This window comes from Tupaia chinensis, unplaced genomic scaffold, assembly GCF_000334495.1.
Source record: "Tupaia chinensis unplaced genomic scaffold, TupChi_1.0 Scaffold000415_1, whole genome shotgun sequence".
Taxonomy (NCBI): Eukaryota; Metazoa; Chordata; class Mammalia; order Scandentia; family Tupaiidae; genus Tupaia; species Tupaia belangeri.
Window position 1 is genome coordinate 949,741 of NW_006159920.1, and position 21,451 is coordinate 971,191.

General features: G+C 46.2%; 1 protein-coding gene and 1 long non-coding RNA gene across 2 annotated transcripts in view; both read left to right on the top strand.

The window, feature by feature from the left end:
• Positions 1-6: 6 nt before the first annotated feature.
• On the top strand, positions 7-4,363 carry LOC114008909 (uncharacterized). The gene is made up of 2 exons (XR_003550391.1): positions 7-589; positions 1,976-4,363. It is a non-coding gene; the product is annotated as an uncharacterized LOC114008909 (long non-coding RNA).
• Positions 4,364-17,299: 12,936 nt separating this feature from the next.
• The window catches only part of SLC12A8 (solute carrier family 12 member 8), a 158,019-nt gene continuing 153,867 nt past the window's right edge, over positions 17,300-21,451 (top strand). The window contains exons 1-2 of the mRNA XM_006154559.3: positions 17,300-17,377; positions 18,427-18,511. Of these exons, the coding sequence (XP_006154621.1) occupies positions 18,461-18,511 (51 nt within the window). The 5' untranslated portion in view covers positions 17,300-17,377; positions 18,427-18,460. The remainder of the gene's footprint in view (positions 17,378-18,426; positions 18,512-21,451) is intronic.

Consider the following 21,451-nt stretch of genomic DNA (forward strand, 5'->3'; position numbering starts at 1 on the left):
TTCCTGTCTTCAACACATTTCTTTAAATCTACAGAATGGCAGACTTTTCTACCAGGTTATAAGCGTTTTTGAAATAAGTGATACTTAGCCAGCGTAACTTACTGACTTACCATTTAAGTATAGTCATCACTCTCTTACTGTGAAATTCTAAATGCCTACCAGAGTTACCTTGTATTATCATCATATGATAAACATCTCAACAGTTTGGGTTTCCCTACTTTGGTTCAGAAAGTTATTTAATTTCTATCTGGGCATTAACAGAAAAAATAAGTAGACTTTTGTGCTGCTTTAGATGAGAACACGGAGGATATGAGATATCCTTTTTAATTAATGTTTTTCATTTCTCTCAGCACATTGTTCTATAAAAACATGCTCTTAACACGTTACCTTGACCTTTTGATCAATGTGAGTGGCATGTGCTTTTTTCACTTAGGACTTACTCTCGCGTTTGAAGATTAACAGATCATGTTAGATCTAAAAGGCTTTTTTGAAAACTAAATTCTTACTACACACATATTTCCTTTGGTTTGGAGAATCTAAGTGGCTCTTCAGTGTTTTGGATCTACATTCAGATGTGCTACTTGATAAGGTAGGAATCCATCTTCTCAGCTCTGGCCGAGGATGCCAGCAGTTGGGTCATTTTCTCTTTGGAGAGGCAGAAGCCTTGTGCTCAGGGCAGGCTTTCGTTTCCACAGATGGGATTCACTTGCAGGGTGCCAGCTAGATTAGATCTTTTGCCACTTCTTTCATTTTATTCATTTGGGTTTTTAAAGGGCTGTTTAAAAAAAAAAAAAAAAAAAAGCCGGGAAACTTTAAAAGTAGGCATTATTGTAGTACTACATTTCTTAGACTTAGAAGATTTTAAACTAGGACTCATTTTTTTTCGCAGCATATTTACTTGAAGAAGCACTATTATAATCAATGAGAAATTTTTTGAGTCTGCAATTTAATTTAAACCTTTTCCGTTTCAAATTGCTTTATTTCAGGGAAATAATTTTCCAGTTGTTTTTGCTATATTCTGCAAATAAAAACCGTATGTTTCCTTTTTTCACGTAAACTTTGGTAGGAAACAGACTAAAGCAGACAAACATTTCTTGTTATGTTTGTTGCTTTCTTTAATCCAATGGATAAAAAAGTAAAACCCTGTAAACATTATTTTATTTTTTTATGCAATACCATGCTGTAAATATGGGTCATCAATAAGGATGTACCTATGATTGAATCTTTAATTCTGCACAGTTAGAGTTTATATATAAACGTGTCTTGACAATCAAGGACTTTTATGTGAGTCTTCCTTTATGATGTTTATTAATGTTATGCATTCCATTTGTTTTGAAGTGAGTACCAATGTGCTAATTTGTATTGTCTGAAAGTATGTAATGTTTTTACAGCTTGTTTTTAAGAATCTGTAAATATGTACAAACAAATCACAGTACTGCTTTATGTTAGAAGGCATATGATGTTGTACTGTATGTAAGCAATAATACATAGCAGTGCTAACTTACAAGTAGCATCAGGAAAGTTCTAAAAACATTTCAGAGTTATTAATTATCCTTATTTCATTTAATAATGATTATCTTTAATCAGTTTTTATAAGCAGATTCCATTGTTCCTCCTATTGGAACGTAACACTGTTTACACAGCATAATCGAAGTTGCAGGGGAGGCAGGCTAAATCTGACTTTATCTGTACTCACTCTCACTAAGCATTGAATGGCCTTACCACTCTTCTGCAAGATGGAGGAAGACCGCAAAACTTAGTGCCCATCACATTGAAGAAAGGGGTGTGGGTTTTTTTCCTGCTTCTATACTGCTACCTAACTTTGTGGTTTGCTTTGGATCTTAATATTTGTTTCTGTTTTAGATTCAAGCCCATAAGTTTTGAGGTGACTTCAGCTCCATTGTGAAATAGATAGTTCTCTTCATATTTCATACCTGCATTTCAGTAATTCTAAACTTTCTACTTTGGTTTTTAGATACTTATTTTTCAAGCTTGATTTCTCAGCTGATCAGATGAATTTATTCAACTTCGATACAAAGAAAGACAAACCTATTGTAGTTTGAAGTGAGTAGATATACTGTACAGAACAGCTAACTATTTGAACACACATCACTGCTTTAGAAATAAACCGCCAATTTATAAATGTATATGACCTACATTTTATAGGAGAAATGTTTTTAAATGCTAGTCATTTATATAATGTGCTTTGAAGGATTTGCTAGTCCACTTCTGTCACTTTTTAGTACACTGGTATCTTTTATATGTAATGTATGCTTTTTATTATTGTAGCAGAGCATTTCAGTAGAAAGAATTTTGCAACAATATGGGGGAACTTTTTCATTGTTGGATTTGAATTATACTGGATTTTATCTGTGTAGTCTTACTTGTCTTTATTTTAATGCTGTCTGGAAGGGAACTTGGTATCCAAATAAAGCAGGTAACCTCATTTTACTTCAAGGGCATACTGTGTAGTGCTGAATTTTAATCTGGAAATCTGATGATTTTAAAAAGAAAAACAAGTTTATAAAAATTGTACAGAAGAAATTAAATGTGTGATGGAAATCCTGATGGTGGAGCACGTTGAATTTTCTGATATATAGTGTTATTTTCCTGGGATCCCCTATGCCTTCTTTGTATTTCAACTAATAAAGGAAAAGCCCTGTCATTGAAACTGGTAGGATATAGGATATTCTGATTATACAGTATTACTTTTCCTATCCATTTTCTGACCTTTTCTCAATCACTGTAAAATTTTATTTTCTATTTCCTATTGATAATTAAACATGTACATACTATAGATGCTGTTGTATAGAACTGAATGAATTGGGTTGCTATGCTTGAATGGGGGGGGCTAAGTGGAAATCGTTGGTGGATACTGAGAAGTCACAGAATGCCAGAGCAAATTTACACGGGCAAGGGGGCATCATGTGTCCCGGGACAGCCACAGCAGATCGCTTTTTCAGCCCCTTGGGAAATGAGTGTGACGGAGTCAGCTGCAAACTCAGTGTCAGAGAACAAGATGGGTCTTGCCTTCCCCCCCTCCAAAAATATGAGCACTAAATTTCAAAATCTACTCAGGTGAAAGTTGCTTTGCAATGAAATTTATCACATGGAAATTTTCACTGTTAAATAAGATATTTGTGATATTTTTAAATACAAACTTTTACATCAGTAGTTGGCAGCCTGATAACTCAGATTTGGTAAGTCAGTATATTTTAAAATATATTTTGCCCTCCAAATAGAATTGTTTTTAAACAATCAGGAGGCTATTTTGTTTGTTTAAATACATTTTTATTGTCATTGTAAAAATAAAACCTTGCTTGACCCCATATGCCATGAATGAGTTGCTGAGCCTTTGTAATAATTATAGTAAGAGCTGGTTTCATGCAGAGGCATGGAACATGGACGTGTTCTTTAAACAGACCTATTCCTAAGAGGTTTGATGGGTGTCACAGCTTTTGGCACTATTGTCATATAGTTAACCTTGCCATTTGTAGTTAATTATACCACTTTGTGTATTGTCATACTACAGGAAGTTGTCTTGCTTTATTTTAAATTGAATTACTAGACTAACTTATATTTGCAAATTCTGCATTTTAAATGTGGACACTGGCTGTTTGAAAATAAAAAATACAGAATACAGTTTTATGAATAATTTTCTAGCCGAGTCTTTCACAAATTCTGAACCAAATAACTAACGGTAAATATGCAAAAACCATGGTGCATAGACAGTTAAGGAGCGAAGAGTGTCTGTATGGAGTAACAGTCTGTTACGCAAATTGGGTAACAATTGTCAGGACCTTTACTGTAGCTGTGTGTGGAATGTTTGGTTTAGTAGTTCTATAACGCAAGAGTCAAACGTTACTGTCATTGGTATTTTAGACTGAAATATGTTTAACATAAAGCTAAGAGTGTGTGTGTTTCCCACAGATTAGATTCTCTTAGCCCAATATCAAGAGTGTAAGTGGGATTTTTATTTTATTTTTTTCTCTTTCATTCTTGGGAGCTACATTTTTCATCCATCTGCCACTTTGCCAGTACCCTGTCTTGTGACCAGTGGGATGCATTGTAAGAAAGCTGTCTGCGGTTAGGGGTGCAGTTAGGAGTGCAGTGTGGGTCCATGGAGCAACTTTAACCTAATTGGTCCGTGCAGAGTTCAACCCTAGGACCCTGGCCTTATTAGTATGGTGCTTTAACCAATTGTACATAATAATGCCACTGATAGTCTACTGATGCATTTCCTCAGTCCTTGTTTTTCTTGAATAATTAGGAATGGTGGGGAGAGGGATGGGGAGATACTCTATGTGGTACTTCTCCCACCTTCTGAAAACGATAAGAAAAAATAAAATTGAAGTCACTTGAATTCATGTGTCGTCATTGAGTCTTACTTGATAATTTATCATGCACTAAATTGAATATGAAGATTATTCTGACTATATGTTTGGATGGAATTACCCATTTTTTTCAGAGTGCTGGCCTTTCTATTATTTTCCCTGTTTGGTGAACCCAGTAAGGTATTCAAATAAATTGTATTCATGTGATAAAGAATCAATGAGGTGAAAAGTTTTTAAGTGAACTAATGCTAAAAATGAGGTCTCATCACTTTAGTGGTTCTGCCATTTCCAAATACAATAAAAAAGACTTTTCCAGTAAAGCACTTCACCCGTACACTGGCGTGGGTATATATACATGTGTGTGATTGTAAACCAGAGACCATTTGTGCCTTTGCGAATTTACCCATGTATACAATATGCTTTTAAAGTTCTAAGAACCTTCCTGATATTCCGTAACTTCTCTCGTTCTTCATTAGATTCTAGAACTATGATGCTCACCTCAAGGTGGCAAAGAGAGCCAAAGAAATGCATGGCAGTGATAGTAATCATATGTCTGCTTGACATGAATTTCTACTTGCTGGGGCATGGCTCTTTTATTCTGCATTCACTCAGCACTGGTCACCTGTTTAGCAGCAGGCATTGTACTAAATGTAAATAATAGCTGATGGAGAAGGCTAGCATCTTTGAGCATCTGAGAGCTGTTTATAGAGGTATCAATTACAGTTGCAGTATTGTACTTTAGCTGATTAAAACTGTTAAGATGCATTGGGTGCTATATTAATTTATGTCTCATTTCTAAACAGAGGTGATGTTATTATTGCCTGTTCTAAGATAGCTTAAAGCATGATTTTAATAAATTGATTCCAGAAGGTGGTAAATCAGACTATTACAGTGGGAATAAAGAACTTTGTCAGTTATCCCCCACTTAAAATGCCAAACTCGAGGATAGGAGTTAAGCTTAGACTTGGAAATGAGACCATAGACCTTGTTCCAAATAAACTGGCCTATCACAAGGGTGAAAAATGAGTGCTGTCAGAATTCACAATACTAGAGGACCAATGTACAGGTGATGGGGTGGTCAGAAATGAGGGCCTGAGGATGCTTAATGGAGGTAGGAGAACTAACTAAACCAAGGCTAAGTAGTCATTCTAGCATAGTCTTCATAGGAAGGTTTTAATATTTGTTTTGGTTCTTTGAAGTCACTGCCATTCAGCCCCCCTGAACCCCGTCTATGATTTTGGTATTATGTATGTTAAGTAAGGTCCACTAGTTCCTAGTTACCTGATACTTCTTTTCCTTGATCCTTTCTTTTAAGGTGTTTAGGCAACTTTTTCAAACTTAACTTTTTTTTTAAGAGAGATTTTTGTTACAGGATGCCTGTGCTCACTGGAGAGACAGAGACAGAAAGCGAGAAATCACCCCCCAGGGAGGATAGCCACGCCGCAGTCCCTCCATTCTTCTCTCAGAATTTTGGGCATACACGCACACGAGTCGGCATGAGTTTGAAGCCACTGGGTCTAGGACTTGAACCACGGGCAACTCTGTGGGAGTCCAGCAACGTAACCATCACGCCATCTGCTGGTCCCCAAACTTAATCTCTTAAGGCTCCAATGGGATTGTGTTTCTTTTTCTATTTTTTTCTGGAGAGTTTTTTTTTGTTTTTTTTTTTTTTTTTTTTTTTTTTTTTTTTTTTTGCTACAAGGTGTGTGTGCTCATCAGACAGACACCGGGGAGGATGGTCACGCCGCAGTCCCTTCTCCTCCATCCTCCTCTTGGGATCTTGGGCACCCATGCACATGCACCCGGAATGAGTTTAAGCCACCAGGTAAAGGAATTGAACCGCGATCGACTACATGGGAGTCCAGCAATGTAGCCACTATGCCATCTACTAGTCCCAGGATGGTGTTTCTATGGGAGCTCTGGCACCACCATTTACAGTTTTTGTCAATGACAACAGGAGGGTTAAGGCTGCTACAGTACTAGAAATTGTCAGGAAGAGGACACAGAGTAAACAGGACAGGAACTGACAGAAGCCTTGGCTGAGAGCAGCTGGTGTGCATGTTACTGAGCTGGCCCTCATTTGAGAGATGGTGACACTCAGCATGGGGGAAGCATCCATGGAGTCTGGCACGTATGTGAAAACTACGTATTCTTCAGTGAAGTATTTCCAAGGCATCGTAACTGGTGTGGCATGGCACAGCTTTACATGAGCCACCAGTGTGGTTTTTGTTGATGGCTGTCAGACGGGTGTGGCTTGGTAGTACTCTGCAGGCTGTCCGAGCAAAGAAGGAACCGTGAAGGAGCAGGAGACTCGGCGTCCAATCACGGCTCGGCCTTGATCCGTCTGTGTTACCTTGTTCAAGTCATTTGCCTTTCTGACCGATTTTCTCTGCACAATGAGGATAATAAAAGTACCTAAGTTGCTGTGGATGTCAAATCATGTGAGAGCAATTTGTAAACTGTAAAATACCAAACATTCCCTAGTTTTGGTTTTCAAGGTGCCCCTAAAGTGAGATGAGCCGAGTTGAACAAGTGCTGTGAACCTTGGAGTAGAACATACACCGTGTCTGGCTTGGAGTCCGTTTGGAAGATTGAGGAAGATAAGAGAGCCAGTCTTTCTGGATGTAAGCGGCCAGCAAGGAGTAACTAGTCAATGAGGTGAAAGTGGTAGGCATGTCCTAAGGAAGAGAGTTTCATTCATAATCCTTGTCTACTCACAAACGGAGGGCAAGGTCTAAACTTTGCAAGCATGTTCTCTAAACTTTGGAAACAATTCAGAAGGTTTCATTAGAAGTATTGGGGTAGCTGGTGGTGTGGAGGCTAAGGGAGCTACGTCTCATGGCCAACTGTGCGGTTCAAGTCCAGACCTGGCAGCTTGGAGAAGCACACCCGCCACTGCATGCATGCCCAGAATCCCAAGGGGAGAAGGGATTGTGATGGCACCTACCCACCCACCGAGGGGGCAGTGCTGCGCCTTCTCACTTTTACTCCGTCTTTGTCTTGTCTCCAACGAGTGCACACCTTAGAGCAAACTTTTAAAAAGTACGATTTCATTAACCAAGATCCTTAAAGGAATGAAACGCTTTCGAGCAAGTCTTTACAGTAATGTGTATTGCAACTGATGAGCGAAAGGCAGAACTGTCCTACACAAGTGAGGATGAAAGCCCCTCTTACTCCCAAGCTATAGATGAATCCAAAGCAGAAACCTGGCCCATGTGGCAAAAGCAAAATACGGACAATGCATTGGGATGTTGCAGCCAGCTTTACCAGGGAAGAGAAAAGGATGTGGGGGGTTTGGTTTTGGTTTTTGGCAGTTGATATGTCATGACCCTCCTGCCTCAGCCTCCAGAGTAGTTGAAACTACAGGTGCATACCACCATGGCTGGCTTTTTGGGCGTCCTCAGCCGGCCAAGCAGTGGTGTCAACCTATGAACTACTGTAACTGGCTGGGCAAATGTGTATCTCCGCTTTCCTCCTCTTACGTAGATTCTGTCACCTTTTTCTTCCCTTTGCTACCTCCTGTGTTTTCTTCCTCCTGATTGGCTGTTACGTGCTGGTGCAGGTTTGTACCAAACACAGAAGCTGACTGGTCACGTGATGCCCTGCCTCTCATGCAAGTTAGGTTTATTTAAGTGGTTTTTGTATTAACGTTTAGGGGAAGTGCGAAGCGAATTCCTCATCGGGAGACAATTGTGGGGCTCCTGGATTCCTTGGTAAGCTTCCTAAAGGTGTTTCGTTCACAGCGTAAAACTGCTGGTGTGGATAGGCTGGTATGAATGGGTGAACCGTGTCATCGGGGAGAGGAGGCAGTAGGAGTGCTATAAGGGGACAGAGGTGATGGTGGCCGGTCAGTGGCATTAAGACTGTTCTGGGAGCCTGGAAGTGTAGTTCTGCACTAACTACAACCATTGAGGTAAGATTCTCCAACACACACGAGGCCCCGCCTCCTACGCACGCTGCCTTTTAGCAAGGACCCCAGACCCTCGCTGTGCTCTCCCACAGGGCGCCCAGCACTGCAGGGCATCTCACAGCTGGCCAGTGAGAACAAGGTACCCTAACGTGCTGGGCTTGTCCCCAGACCCCAGTGTAGAAGTGGGCCAGAGGAGGTGGTCAGGGCCCAGAACGATTTCCTTCCCCTTGGCCCCTTTCCAGCTTCTGGCTGGCCAGAGCTCAATACGCAGTACGAGAGTACCGTGAGTGAAGAGTGGGATGGCCAGGGCTGCAGCCCCTTCCCCGTGCCAGTTACCAGGAGCAAGAACGGAGGCAAACGTGCTGTCCACGTGCGTGGCCCTTTAACCGGGAGTGGCCTTGCTCACTGTTGGGTTCCATAAATATCACTCCACAAAATGTATTCTGTAAATACCATCAGCTCCATGAGACTGGCAAGTGAGGAGCGGCTCGTATGTCTCAGACCCTCTAACCCTGCCTCCCTTTACGCCACCACAGGCAAAGTCAGCCCCAGGTTCTCTCTGGGTTCCTGCAAGTTTCTGCACACCCATCTCAAGCTGCTTCTCTTTCATTCATTAGGGAGAGAGACAAGCACTCGTCAGGGTCCCAGGCCCCAAATCCACCCCTGCTCCCACCCCGTATGTAGATTGCCTCTAGTAAGGATCCGTGTGCTGTGCTGACCCTGCGCTCCGTGGCACCCACAGCCGGGCCTGCACAACTACCGTGGCCTCCAGCCGATGCCAGCCACAGGAGATTCTTCGGAAGCTTCCCAGTGGCTGTGTGGGGGAACATTCTGCTCCTCGCCTGGGCCCTGCCCACCTGCTGACCCAGGCCCCGCACCCCCCAGGACCCTCTCATCATCCTGCTCTCACCCCTGGGCTGCTTCAGGCTTCTGTGCTTTTCGGGCCCCCTCCTGCTACACAGGCAGTTTTCCTCCACAATCCATAAAACCCCTCCAGCTCCACCCTAGCCTTCAGGTTTCAGTCTCAGCCATTGCAGAGGCTCCGACCACCCTATCCGAGTTTTCTAGCGGCCATTTGTCACAGTGTGCTTACTAGTTCCAGATGGTCGTGTCTGCCTTCCCACCTGCCCAGAACAGTCCTGCTCGCACTCCATCGTGGGCGCAGTGTTGGTCTCCGTACCTGGTAATCGCCAGGTACCTGTGCATGTGGTTGAAGGAGAGGGATCAGGCCTTGCGAGTTAGAGCTGAGGGTGTGAAGGGAGCCCACAGGTCCTGTAGCAAAAGCACTGCCAGGTGCTTGAGGCTCTGTGGCTAACAGCAGGAGGACCAGAAACTTTGAGGCATGTGACTTTGGAAATGGAGAGAAGAAGGATTCTGAAAACAGCAGCTGATCTGAGTTTCAATCCCTGGCAAAATTCTAAAGTCTCTGTGACAACGCTTCCAGGTGAGCTTAGCAGGTTGTATCTTTTTCTTTTTCTTTTTCTCTTTTCTTTTTTTCTTTCTTTCTTTCTTTCTTTCTTTCTTTCTTTCTTCCTTCCTTCCTTCCTTCCTTCCTTCCTTCCTCCCTCCCTCCCTTTCTTCCTCCCTTTCTTCCTCCCTTTCTTCCTCCCTTTCTTCCTTTCCTTTCCTTTCCTTTTCTTTCTTTCTTTCTTTCTTTCTTTCTTTCTTTCTTTCTTTCTTTCTTTCTTTCTTTCAAGGTTTTTTCACTGTAGGGCATATACACTCACCAGAGAGACAGAGAGAGGGAAAGTGAGAAATCATCTCCCAGGGGGGGATGGCCACACCGCAATCCTTCCTCCTCTGTTCTCCTCTTGAGATTTTGGGCATGCATGTACAAGTGCCTAATGTGAGTTTCAAGCCACCAGGTCCGGGACTCGAACCTCAATTGGCCATTTGGGAGTCTAGCACCTTAACCACTACTCCACCTGCTAGCCCTGCCAGATTGTATCTTTAATTCTGTTATAAATAGGGAAACTGAGGCTCAGACACATTCTTTAATGTATCACCTTGCGCAAGGTGACACAGTGAAAAGGAAGAACCAGGATTCGAATTCAGATCTGACTTATCTGCTTGACAGTCTGTCATTTGATCTTCCTTATGTGATATTTAAGTAAATGCTGAGTGCCAGCCACGTTGTCACAGTGCAGTAAGGCTGCCACTATCATAAAATAAGCTAGACCCTGTTTATTTGGCTTCGTTCTGCATCACATGTTTTCTTATGCAGGTCCTGGCCCATGGCAGAGGCCAGGTGGCTGATAGGGGAAGGATGACTCTCTTGTCAGAGGGCAAGCCCCCAGAGTCAACAAGTAGCTTAGATCCTGTAGGAGAAACCTGCTCGACAGGAGCTGGGGACACCTGACCAGTGGAGCAGTGTGGGAGGAGTTTCCCTCTCTGCTCAGCCCTACCCAGAGAAGCCACAGCACAGAGCGTGCCCTGGGGGCCCAACCCTACTTCTCTAGGAACCGGGAGCGCTCTGGCTGCACGAGGGGCTAGTACTTCAGTTAGGTTTGCATTCCTGGCTCATGCCTTCTGACTCCCAGTCATGCCTGGCAGCCCTCTGACACACTTTCCTATGCATCTGAGGCTTTTGGAAGGGCATTTCAAAGTTCCAGGAAGAAGGAAAATCTTTTTCAGTCTTACCTCTTCCCCTTGGGTTAAAGAGGCTGCATTGTGTAGAGAAGTGAGCCCAATGCTGGAAGCAGCAGACTTCCTGGGTGCATGCAGCATTCCCGTGAGGCAGGCGTGCCCTCGGAAGTGTGTGACAACGGCCTACCTAAAACCATAGTGCTAAACTGCCTGCGCTTCCTCAGTGATGTATTTCACACCCTTTCCCTGTCACTGGAAATTATGAGCAAGACACCGCCACTCTTAGGACGCATTCTCTCTCTCCGGTGCTTTGGAGAGGGAGGAAAATCTATTGAGCTAGAAATTTGTACATTTTTTAAAAAGTATTTCTTGAGAGAGAGAGAGATTTCTGACAGGGTCTTGCCATGCTGTGATCCCCGGCCTTCCCTAAGTTTTCTGGCCAGCTAGGGTCATGAGCACCCTTGGCTTATTCAGGTTGATCTGGGATCTGAACTGGGGGTCTTCCCATAGAACCCCAGAATCTTGCAGTGGCACCCTACTGCCTTTGCCATTGTGGATGAGCCAGCATTTCCACAATTTTTTTTTTTTTGAGAGGTTTTCACTATAGGGCGCGTGCGCTCGCCAGACAGACAGAGAGAGACATAGAGACAAAAAGCGAGAAATCACCCCCCAGGTGGGATGGTCACGCCGCAACCCCTTCTCCTCCATTCTCCTCTCGGGATCTTTGGCATGCATGCACACGCGCCCAGCGTGAGTTTTAAGCCACTGGGTCCGGGACGCGAACCGCGGTCAACTACGTGGGAGTCCAGCGACATAGCCATTACGCTAACTGCTGGTTTCCGCATTTCCACAGTTTTAATCTTGGCTACATATAGAATCGTCTGAGTAGTTTAAAGAAAATACTGATGCCTAGGCCCCACCCCTGCCCGATTCAGTAATTAAGTTGAAATCTCTGGGGTTGGCTTCTCCAGGAACTAGTGGTTCCTGGAACCCCTGTGTGACCGTGAAGTACAGCTAGGGACTGCCGAGTACCCGCCAGCCAGGTGGCCTCCCTCTTAGACTGATTGAGAAAAACAGAGAGAAACAGCTCCCCGCAGCAGGGTCCTCACTGCCATCCCCCCCTGACCCCAGCCAACCTTCCTTACGGGCATGCGTGCACCCCCCTGGTTTGCACAGGGAGGCCTCAGGGTACAAACCTGGGACCTTCCCATGTGGCTCCAGCATCTTACCATTCTGATGCCAGCTGGCCTCCTGACCCATTTGTGGAGACACTTTTAAAAATTTTTGCCAAAAGGCACATACACTCTCCAGAGATAGCAAAAGAGAGAAGGAAAGTGAGAAAGCATCCTTACCCCCACCTCGCCCGTGGGGAATGGTCACAACACAATCCCTCCCCCTTTAGGATTTTGGGGGATTCTGGTCCCAACAAGTCCGGGACCAGAGCGGCACAGTTGTGTAATCCAGTCACCTTAACTGCCACACCACCTCGAGGCACTTTTGACTGGCTCTAGGGCCTGGGCGGTGAAAGATGTTTGCATACATACTTGCTGCGGCATGAGTTAATGTTTTCAACCTGCTTTCGCTTGTCTGTTCTGGTCGACTCTGTCCAAACTTGGATCCTCCTCTCACTTTCTGAGAGATGTTCAGACTTTCTGACCATGAGATCTTCTTTCAAGACATGGTTTCTTCACCAGCTTCTGCAGAAGACGTTTTTCAGGGTGACCACTGGACAGAAAGAAGTGAAGGAGTGTCTGAGGCTGGGCTGGGAAAGACCCACAGAACATGGCCTTGCTGTTGTGTGCTCCAACTTGAACTTGTTATTAAATAGAAGAAAGATGGTGAGTTTAATAACAAAATTATTATTTTGTACCTAACTGGGCTGGAATAACAGTGAATTTAAAAAATGAAATGAATAAAAATACTTTGAAAGGAAATATTTTTTAGCTTGCTTGGATGTACCTTGTATCTTGTATTCTCTTCCTATTGCTAGCTACCTGACAAATGATCCCAGAACTTGTGGTTGTTGTTTTTTTTTTTTTTTTTTACAGTGTTAAGAGTTCGTTGTTGCCAGAGGGAGTGTGCACTCACCATAAAGAGAGACAAAAAGACAGAAAGCGAGAAACCACCCCCACAGGAGGGATGGCCATGCTGCAATCCCTTCTCTTCCATTCTCCTCTTGGGATCTTAGGCATGTTTGCATATTCGCCTGACATGAGTTTAAGCCACCGGGTCTGGGACTCGAACCACGGTTGACTACATGGGAGTCCAGTGACATAGCCATTATGCCAACTGCTGGTCCCCAGAATTTAGTGGTTTTAAACAACGATAATTTCTTCTCTCTCATGACTTCTGTGAGTTAGGGATTCAGACAGCCCAGCGAGGCCAGCTCTTCTTTGCTTGACAATGCCAGGGACCTCAGCTGGGGGCTGGAATAAAGATTCCATAAGGAGGGATTGCAGCATGCTCATAACCCATGGTGGTGCTTGCTTGCTCTCCCTCTTTCTGTCTCTCTCCAGTGAGCACATATGCCCCCTGGCAAATTAAAAAGAGAGAAAAGTCTGTAAAATTAAATGCTATGTACATAGTTAAAGGGAATTCAGGTACATAGCATTTATGGAATTTGGGGCACACATGTAGTGTGTTTTTCAAGTGGCTGAGTCTGGGACTCAGACCATGTAGTCAACCACGTGGGATCCAGTCACCCTAACCGTTATCCCACCAGCTAGTCCATTTATTAATTGACAATAATTGTATTTATGAGATACAGTGTGATCTTTCAGTATAAGAATGCAGTGTTTGATAATTAAATCAGGGTAATTAACATATCCATCATCTCAACCATTTGTCAGTACTTTGCGGAACATTTGAAATTATTATCTATTCAGATATAAGAGAAATTGTAGCTATAGTTACCCTACTGTACTTTGTTTTTTGTTTTTTTTTTTGGTTTTTTTGGAGAGGTTTTTGCTATAGGGCGCGTGCGCTGGCCAGACAGACAGAGAGAGACAGAAAGCGAGATATCACCCCATGGGGGGATGGCCATGCTGCAATCCCTTCTCCTCCATTCTCCTCTCAGGATCTTGGGCACGCATGCATGCACAAACGCCTGGCGTGAGTTTAAGCCACCAGGTCCGGGACTCGAACCGTGGTCCACTATGTGGGAGACCAACAACATAGCCATTACGCTAACTGCTGGTCCCACCCTACTGTACTTTGTAACACCAAAACTATTCCTTTTATCTGTCTATAATTTTGTTTCCTTTAACCAACATGGCTCCTAACCCCTTCCGCCTACTCTTCCCAGACTCTTGTAGTCAGTCTTCATTCACTCTCTACTTTTTATGTGACCATCATTTCTAGTTTCCATATATGAGTGAGAACAGGTGCTGGTCCTATGTCTGTGCCCAGTGTATTTCACCTACTGTCCTCCAGGCTTGTCCACGTTGCCTCAAATGACAAGAGCTCATCCTTTTTAATGACTGAGTAGTATCCTGTTCTCTATAGAACACACGCACACTCCATGTTTTCTTCATTTATCTGCTAATGGACTGGTAGGTTCCTTCCATACTTTGGTTCTTGTGGATGCTGCAGGAGACCCTGGGATGTCGGTATCCTGATGACACGCTGGTTTCCTTTCCTCTGAATATATGCCTAGTATGGGATTGTCGATCATATGGCGGTTCTACTTTTAGTGTTTTGAAGACCATCCATACTGTTTTCCATTATGGCTGTACTAATTTACATTCCCAAGAGCAGTGTAAGAGTGCCTCTTTCTCCTCATGCTTGCCAACATTTGTTCATTTTTGTCTCTTTGATGATGGCCCCTCTAAATGAGACGAGACGATGCCTCACTGTGGTTTCGATTTGCATTTCCTGATGATAGTGACGTTTGGCATTTTCCATGCGCTCCTTGGCCATTGATGTGTCTTCTTCCAAGAATTGTTTGTGCAGGTCATTTGTCCCCATCTCCTTTGGAGGAATCTCAGTGTCATATTATGAGAAGAGCATATGGGGTAGGATGCATTAGTGCAACCATGCTAGGAGAATATAGTCTGCCCCACGTTGTTTGTCTTTTTAATTTCTTCACTCATTTTTCTTCCAAATTTCAAAGTAACATGTGCTCATTGTAAGGAAAAAAATTCAGTAAAAATCCAGAATTTATAAACCAAGTAAGTTTCCTCTCCCACTTTACCCTCTCGATCCCACCCCCTAGTGATAAGTACTGTTAGCAAAGAGATGTGTATATTTCTTTTCTCTTTTAGTCTGCCTTAGACTACATACACTTGTCAGAGAGAGAGAGAGAGAGAGAGAGAGAGTGAGTGAGAGAGAGAGCGCAAGAGAGAGGGAAAGTGAGAAATCCCCCCCACAGGGGAGATGGTCACACCGCAATCCTTCCTCCTCCATTCTCCTCTCAGTATTTTGGGCATGCACATACAAGGGCCTAGCATGATTTTCAAGCTTTTGGATCTACGATTCAAACTGCAAAGCCAGCCATGTGGGATCCAGCACCTTAACCAGTACGCCATCTGCTGGCGCCAGATTTCCTTTTTAATGTCTTCTAGCTCAGGTTAATAGGGAATTGAATGAGATTCTTCAAAGTTCACACTGATACTGGAGGTTTATCAGAAGGTGGCAGCAAACAGGAAACCAGCTTGAGACAAAACAATAAAGAATGTCCTAAGTGTCATGACCGACCCAAAATGAATAAGAAAGATGACCTTACTGGTCATACCCATGAATATATGGATACGTAGTGGACCCCAATAGTAATACTGTGTCATCCTGTCTATTAGCCATCCCTCTGTTCACAAGTGGCTAACCTATCATTTTTTCTGGGATTCTTTGTTCTTATGGAGATGAGTTATTAAAAACATCTTTCCCAGGGGACCAGCAGTTGGCATAATGGCTATGTCACTGGACTCCCATGTAGTCGACCACAGTTCAAGTCCCGGACCTGGTGGCTTGAAACTCATGTTAGGTGCGTGTGCGTGCGTGCCCAAGATCCCGAGGGAGGAGAAGGGATTGTGGCGTGACCATCCCCCCTGGGGGGTGATTTCTTGCTTTCTGTCTCTCTGTCTCTCTCTGTCTGTCTGGCGAACGCATGTACCCTATAGCAAAAACCTCTTCCCCACAAAAAAAAAAAAGGTATGATTTTGCTTGTATGCAGTATCACAGTAGGCAGATTCAGAGGTCACCACAGGCTGGGGTTGGGGGAAATGGAGTTACTGCTAGATAGGACAGCCTTTGTTTGGGGGGTAACGGAACCTTTTAGACTAGGTAGTGGTGACGGCCACACAGCATTATCAATGTGATTCATGGCACTGAATTGTTCACATGAAAATGGTCAAAACCTTAGAAACTTCGAAAGGACATTTAGATTGTTCTCTCTCCTTTAACCACTGCACATTAATGATATAATGATATTTCTGGTACTCGGCAGAGAGAGACAGACAGGAGGCCAGTGAGAAAGCATCCCCTGGGCGGGTGACCATGCTGCAATCCCTCTCTCCTTTTAGAAATTTGGCACGGACAAGCCTCCGGCCCAGCATGTCTCTCAAGCTGCTGAGTCCAGGACTCGAACTGCTTAGTCTGCCATGCGGGATCCAGCTGTCCTAACCCCCACACCACCAGCTAGTCCTAAAACGGCAAATTGTATATTACATATCTACACACACACCTCCTTTGCGGGGGCAGAAGACAGAGGTTAGGGCTCTCTCAATGTTCCCAGGGCTTTGCCTTCCCCTTTGTTTTTACAAGAACAACTTCTATTTATAGAGATTCACACAGAGGCTTGTGGGTGTGGGAAGTACTCCCAGCTGCCCTCCTGTTTCTCAGAAGCCCACATGGAAGCCTAGCACGTTATTTAAGGCTTAGGAACTATGCCAGATTGGAAACGGAGATAATGTAATCTCTCTGTATGTTAATTTCGTTTTTTCTGCAACCTGAGTTTCTGGGAACCTTACTTCACCCCTCGGAAAGGCGGTGCTGCGGCTGGCTGCAGGTACATCAGCCTGCCAGGGAGCGTTTTCTTACGAAAGTTCCACTTGCTAAGAGTTTGGGAGACGTGCGGCCAGGCAGCCGGGCGGTTAGGGCCCCAGGTGCGCGCGGTTTCTCCTTCCACGTGCTTTCCCGAACCCCGCCTTTCTCAGGTGTGCGGGGTTGGACAGCAGCTGCTCCTGGAGCGGCAGTGAGTAAGCTGCGTCTGCACCCCCACCCAGAGAGCTGGCACCCAGAAGTTGGCACTGTGGGCCCGTGGCCCCTGCGCTTCCCCTTCCCAGCTCCCCGCCCACCAGGTGGAGGCTCCCCTCTCCTCTCCCCGGCCTGGGAGTGAGGTCTGGGGGCGCCCAGCCTCGGGCGGTGATAGAAGTGCTCCTGATCCTTGGGAGGCCGCCTCTTTCTCCACCTGGACCGGAGACTCGTGGGTGCTGGCGTGGCTGGGGTGCTAGCTGGACAGCTGGGGCCCGCGCAGACGAGACCCGGCCATCCACGTGGCCGCGGGGCGGGGACAGGGCGGGCCCAGCGTTGGGAGCTCGCGGTCGCGGAGCAGGTGAGGCCGCCCGGCTGCTGGTGGGGGTCGGAGAGGGTGGGCTCTGGGACAGCTCCTCTCCGCAGAAGGAGCTCTGGGCCGTAGTCCGGGGCCAGACTTGGGGTCACCTTTGTCCCTCGGCTCAGGTGGAGCCTCCGCTGTCTCCGGCGCGCACATGCGCGGACACCCCGCTGCACGCAGGCCCTCGGACAGGAAGGGGCCCGGCTGGACACGCAGGCCACCGGCTCAGGAGCGGTGTCGCGGTGGGAAGTGCCCCCGCGGCTCGCACCCACAGCCGCACGCGAGTCCCGGGGCTCCGCGCTGCCGCCTCCCGCACCCCTGCCCCCCGCCTCCTCCCCGTGCGCTGGCCCGCCCTCGCCCGCGGGGGCTCCTAGCGTGGTCCTGTTCTTCCCACGTGACGGCGAGCTCTGCCCCCTCAGCCCTCCTCCCCTCCTTTTCTCCCTTCTTCAAATGTCTTAGGTTCCCGCTCTGTGCTGGGGAGACGCACACAGATGGGGGCCGAGGTCCCCACCCTACCAAAGCCCATTCCCAGGGGTGATTCTGCTGGTGGGAAAAGGGCCCTGCCCTGATAATGACGCTGGGACATCTTTTCTCACCCGCCTCTCGGTCCCTTCCCTTCCGGCCCTGCCTCTCAAGACAGCCTCCTCATCTCCCCTCTCTCCTCTGCTCAAGCCCAACCTTGGCCCACTCCCTGCAGCCGGTTCTAATGAGGACGCCCCCCAGTCTGGCCGTGTACGAGGGGATTCAGGGGCACACAGGACAGGGTAGGGCCACGCAGCTGGCTGTGACTCCCACATGTTGAAGGACTGGGGAGAAGACAGAACTGGGGAACTGCGGGTGAAGGCAAGGTCTGAGCACAGGTCTGCCCTGAAGACGATCAGGATCGGCCTGGGTATTAAAGCAGCGCCCAGAGAGGCTGTGGTGAGTTTCCAGACGAGGGAGAACAAGGTCCCCTTCTCAGCCAGGGCCTAGCCTGGTGCAGGGAAGGCTGAGATAGAAGGACGAAGGGCAGGAGGAGCCAGCCTGACCAGGGTGTTTACCTTCCACAGAGGTCTCCACCCGCCTGGACCTCGCTTCCAGAGAATGGCCGGGATGTCCCAGGTGCAGGAACTCTTCCACGAGGCAGCCCAGCAGGTAGGCCTGGAGGTCTGGGGGTCTGCGAGGAGGCTGCCGGAGACCTGTAGCAAGACACAGAGCTGGGGCCAAGTGTGACGCAGTGGTAATGCAACTGACCCACCTGAGAAAGGTGCTGGGTTTGCGTCCCGGCATCTCCCTGAACGTGCCAGGTGTGTGCGTTTGCTCAGGGTCCACGCTGGCTGAGATGGGGGTAGACCTTGTGGGGACTGCCTGTCTCTCTCTGTCTTTCTTTCATGGAAGAAGTAAATAGATCAACCTTAAAAAAATAAAAAAAGGAAAGAAAGAAAAGAACTGAACAGAAATGTTATAGTGCACTATTTGCTTTTTCTTAAAAATTTTAAAGGGCATGTGTGCTAGCCAGAGAGCAATGGGCATCACACCGAAATCCCTCCTTTTGGAATTGTGGGCACTGTGCCCAGCACGTTTTTCAAGTTGCAGAGTCCAGGATTCAAACTGCAGTGGGGTGGGCCATGTGGGATCCAGTCACCTTAACCACTAGGCACAGCTGCCCCGGTGGTGCACTATTTTAAAAGTAATGATTCAGAAGTTTAATTTGGTATTCTAGTTTGTTGAAAAAATATAATAGCCAGCTCTTGATCACCTAAGTACAGAAAATCTTCTTCAGCATTATTTGTGGTGGATTTGGTCTTAATCCTCTTCAAAGCTCGCTCCTCTGTCGCAGTCCTCCATCCCATTGAAGCCTTCACGAACAGAGTGAGGACTCAGATAACAAGAACTTTTATTGTGAATCAACCAATGGAAGAAGTAACTTATCTGTATGGAAGCCAAATGGATTTCTGGATTTTCTAGTATTTGCTTTTATTATTATGATTTCTTTTTTTTGGGGGGGGGAGAGGTTTTTGCTATAGGGCGTGTGCGCTCACCAGACAGACAGAGAGAGACATAGAGACAGAAAGTGAGAAATCACCCCCCAGAGGGGATGGTCACACCACAATCCTTTCTCCTCCATTCTCCTCTCGGGATCTTGGGCACGCACGCACATGCGCCCGGCATGAGTTTTAAGCCACCGGGTCCGGGATGCGAACCGCGGTTGACTATGTGGGAGTCCAGCGACATAGCCATTGCGCTAACTGCTGGTTCCCATTGTGTTTTCTTTTTCTTTTTTCTTTATCCTCTGTTCCTCTGCCTATTGATCATCCATTATAGTAAATATTGAATATAGAATTAAAGTGGCTCTTCCAAGACACAGAGGATCCCTTAAAAAACAAATAAAGACCGTACCTAGGCAGTTATCAGAAAATGTGTTGGACCCAGGGCCTTTGCCATCTGTGATCACTCACGTGAAGTTTTCACTGCCCCTTGGATTTCTCTTATGCTTTGTGGAGAGGGGCAGAAAGATCAGCCAGCATTTTAACAGGAAGGATGAGCCCCTGTGAGAAGGTAGAGAATAAACACAAAGCCCCACACTATAGCAAGAGGGCAGGATCTAGGCCTGAGGCCAAGGGGCAGGGTGCGGTCAGGAGGATCGGGCTCAGGCTGGGTGTAGGCCTCCAATTCAGCCAGGTCCTCCTCTGCCTGCCACAAGTCCCTGTGGAAAATGCAGCCTGACGACTGGCAGCTGGTCTGCGCTCAGTGAAAGGTGCTGCGCTTTCCCTTGGCAGGCCCAGGCTGTCTTCCTGAGCCCTCCTACCCAGCCCAAGAAGTATGCAGGCTGCTTAGACAGGCTACCTAGAAACCAAGGCTTGCTCCTCAAAGATCTTTCAGAACTCTTGCTGCACTGTTTAGTCCTGGGTGAGAGGCCTGGGGTCTTCAGAGAGTTTGACTCACCAGGGGTCGCCTGTTCCGTCTGGCCAGGCTTGTGCATACTCCCGCGTGTTTCCTTGGGTCTGTAGGATTGTACATGACTAATTATGCTGTGGCAGATATTTGTGGACTATTTCCTAAATAGTAGGCACGGGAAAACATAGAAAAGAAACCCAGATGGAAAAATGTGATGCCCCAGGGAGGTCCAAAAGGAGAGAGAAATCAGATATTCCTCTTTGAGGAGACAGAGACAGAGAGAGACAGAGAGACAGAAAGCAAGAAATCACCACACCACAATCCCCTCTCCTCCATTCTCCTCTTGGGATCTTGAGCACACATGCACACACGCCCAGTGCAAGTTTAAGCCACCGGGTCCGGGACTCAAACTGTGGTCAACTAGATGGGAGTCCAGCAACAGCCATTATGCTAACTGCTGGTCTCCTTTTTTTAGTTTTTCTATAGGGCATGGACACTCACTGGAGAGACAGAGAGAGAGAGAGGGAAAGTGAGAACTCCCCCCCTCCCCCCCCTTGGGGGTGTTGTCCACAATCCCTTCTCCTCCATTCTCCTGGGATTATGGTAACATGCACATGTACCTGGTATGATTTTCCAGCCACTGGGTCCAGGACTCTAACTACACAGCCAGCAATTTGAATTCCAGCTGCCTTAACCGCCATACCACCTGCTGGCCTTGAAACCCATTCCCTTTTCTTTCTCTCCCTTGCACTAGGGATCATTTTGATTGTATTATTCATTCCTTCCTAACTTCCATCTCTAAGTCGAATTTCTCCACATTGCTACTGAAGTGGTCCCTTTTAAAGCATGGTCTGTGCCCTGACTCCTCTGCTTAAAGCCCTTCTATGGCTTCTCTTGCTTTCAGAAGTCAGTTCAAACTGCCTCCCTTGGCTCCCAGGCCTCAGTGATCTGACCAACCTCTCCTGTTCCCACAGCCTCCTTGTAGCACTGCAGTTACCATGGTGGCACTGAAGCGAGCTAGTTTTCCCTTCTCCCTTAAGGCTGTAAATTCCTCAAGTTCAGGAGCACATCGGATACATTTTAGTAACCCCAGTAGCTAACCCCTTTCTAGGTCTAGGTGGATCTGGAGTGATTTGGGACGTCATGTTGTGTTTGGAGCCCTGCTGACCTGGCAGGGACCAGTCTTGTTCCAGGACC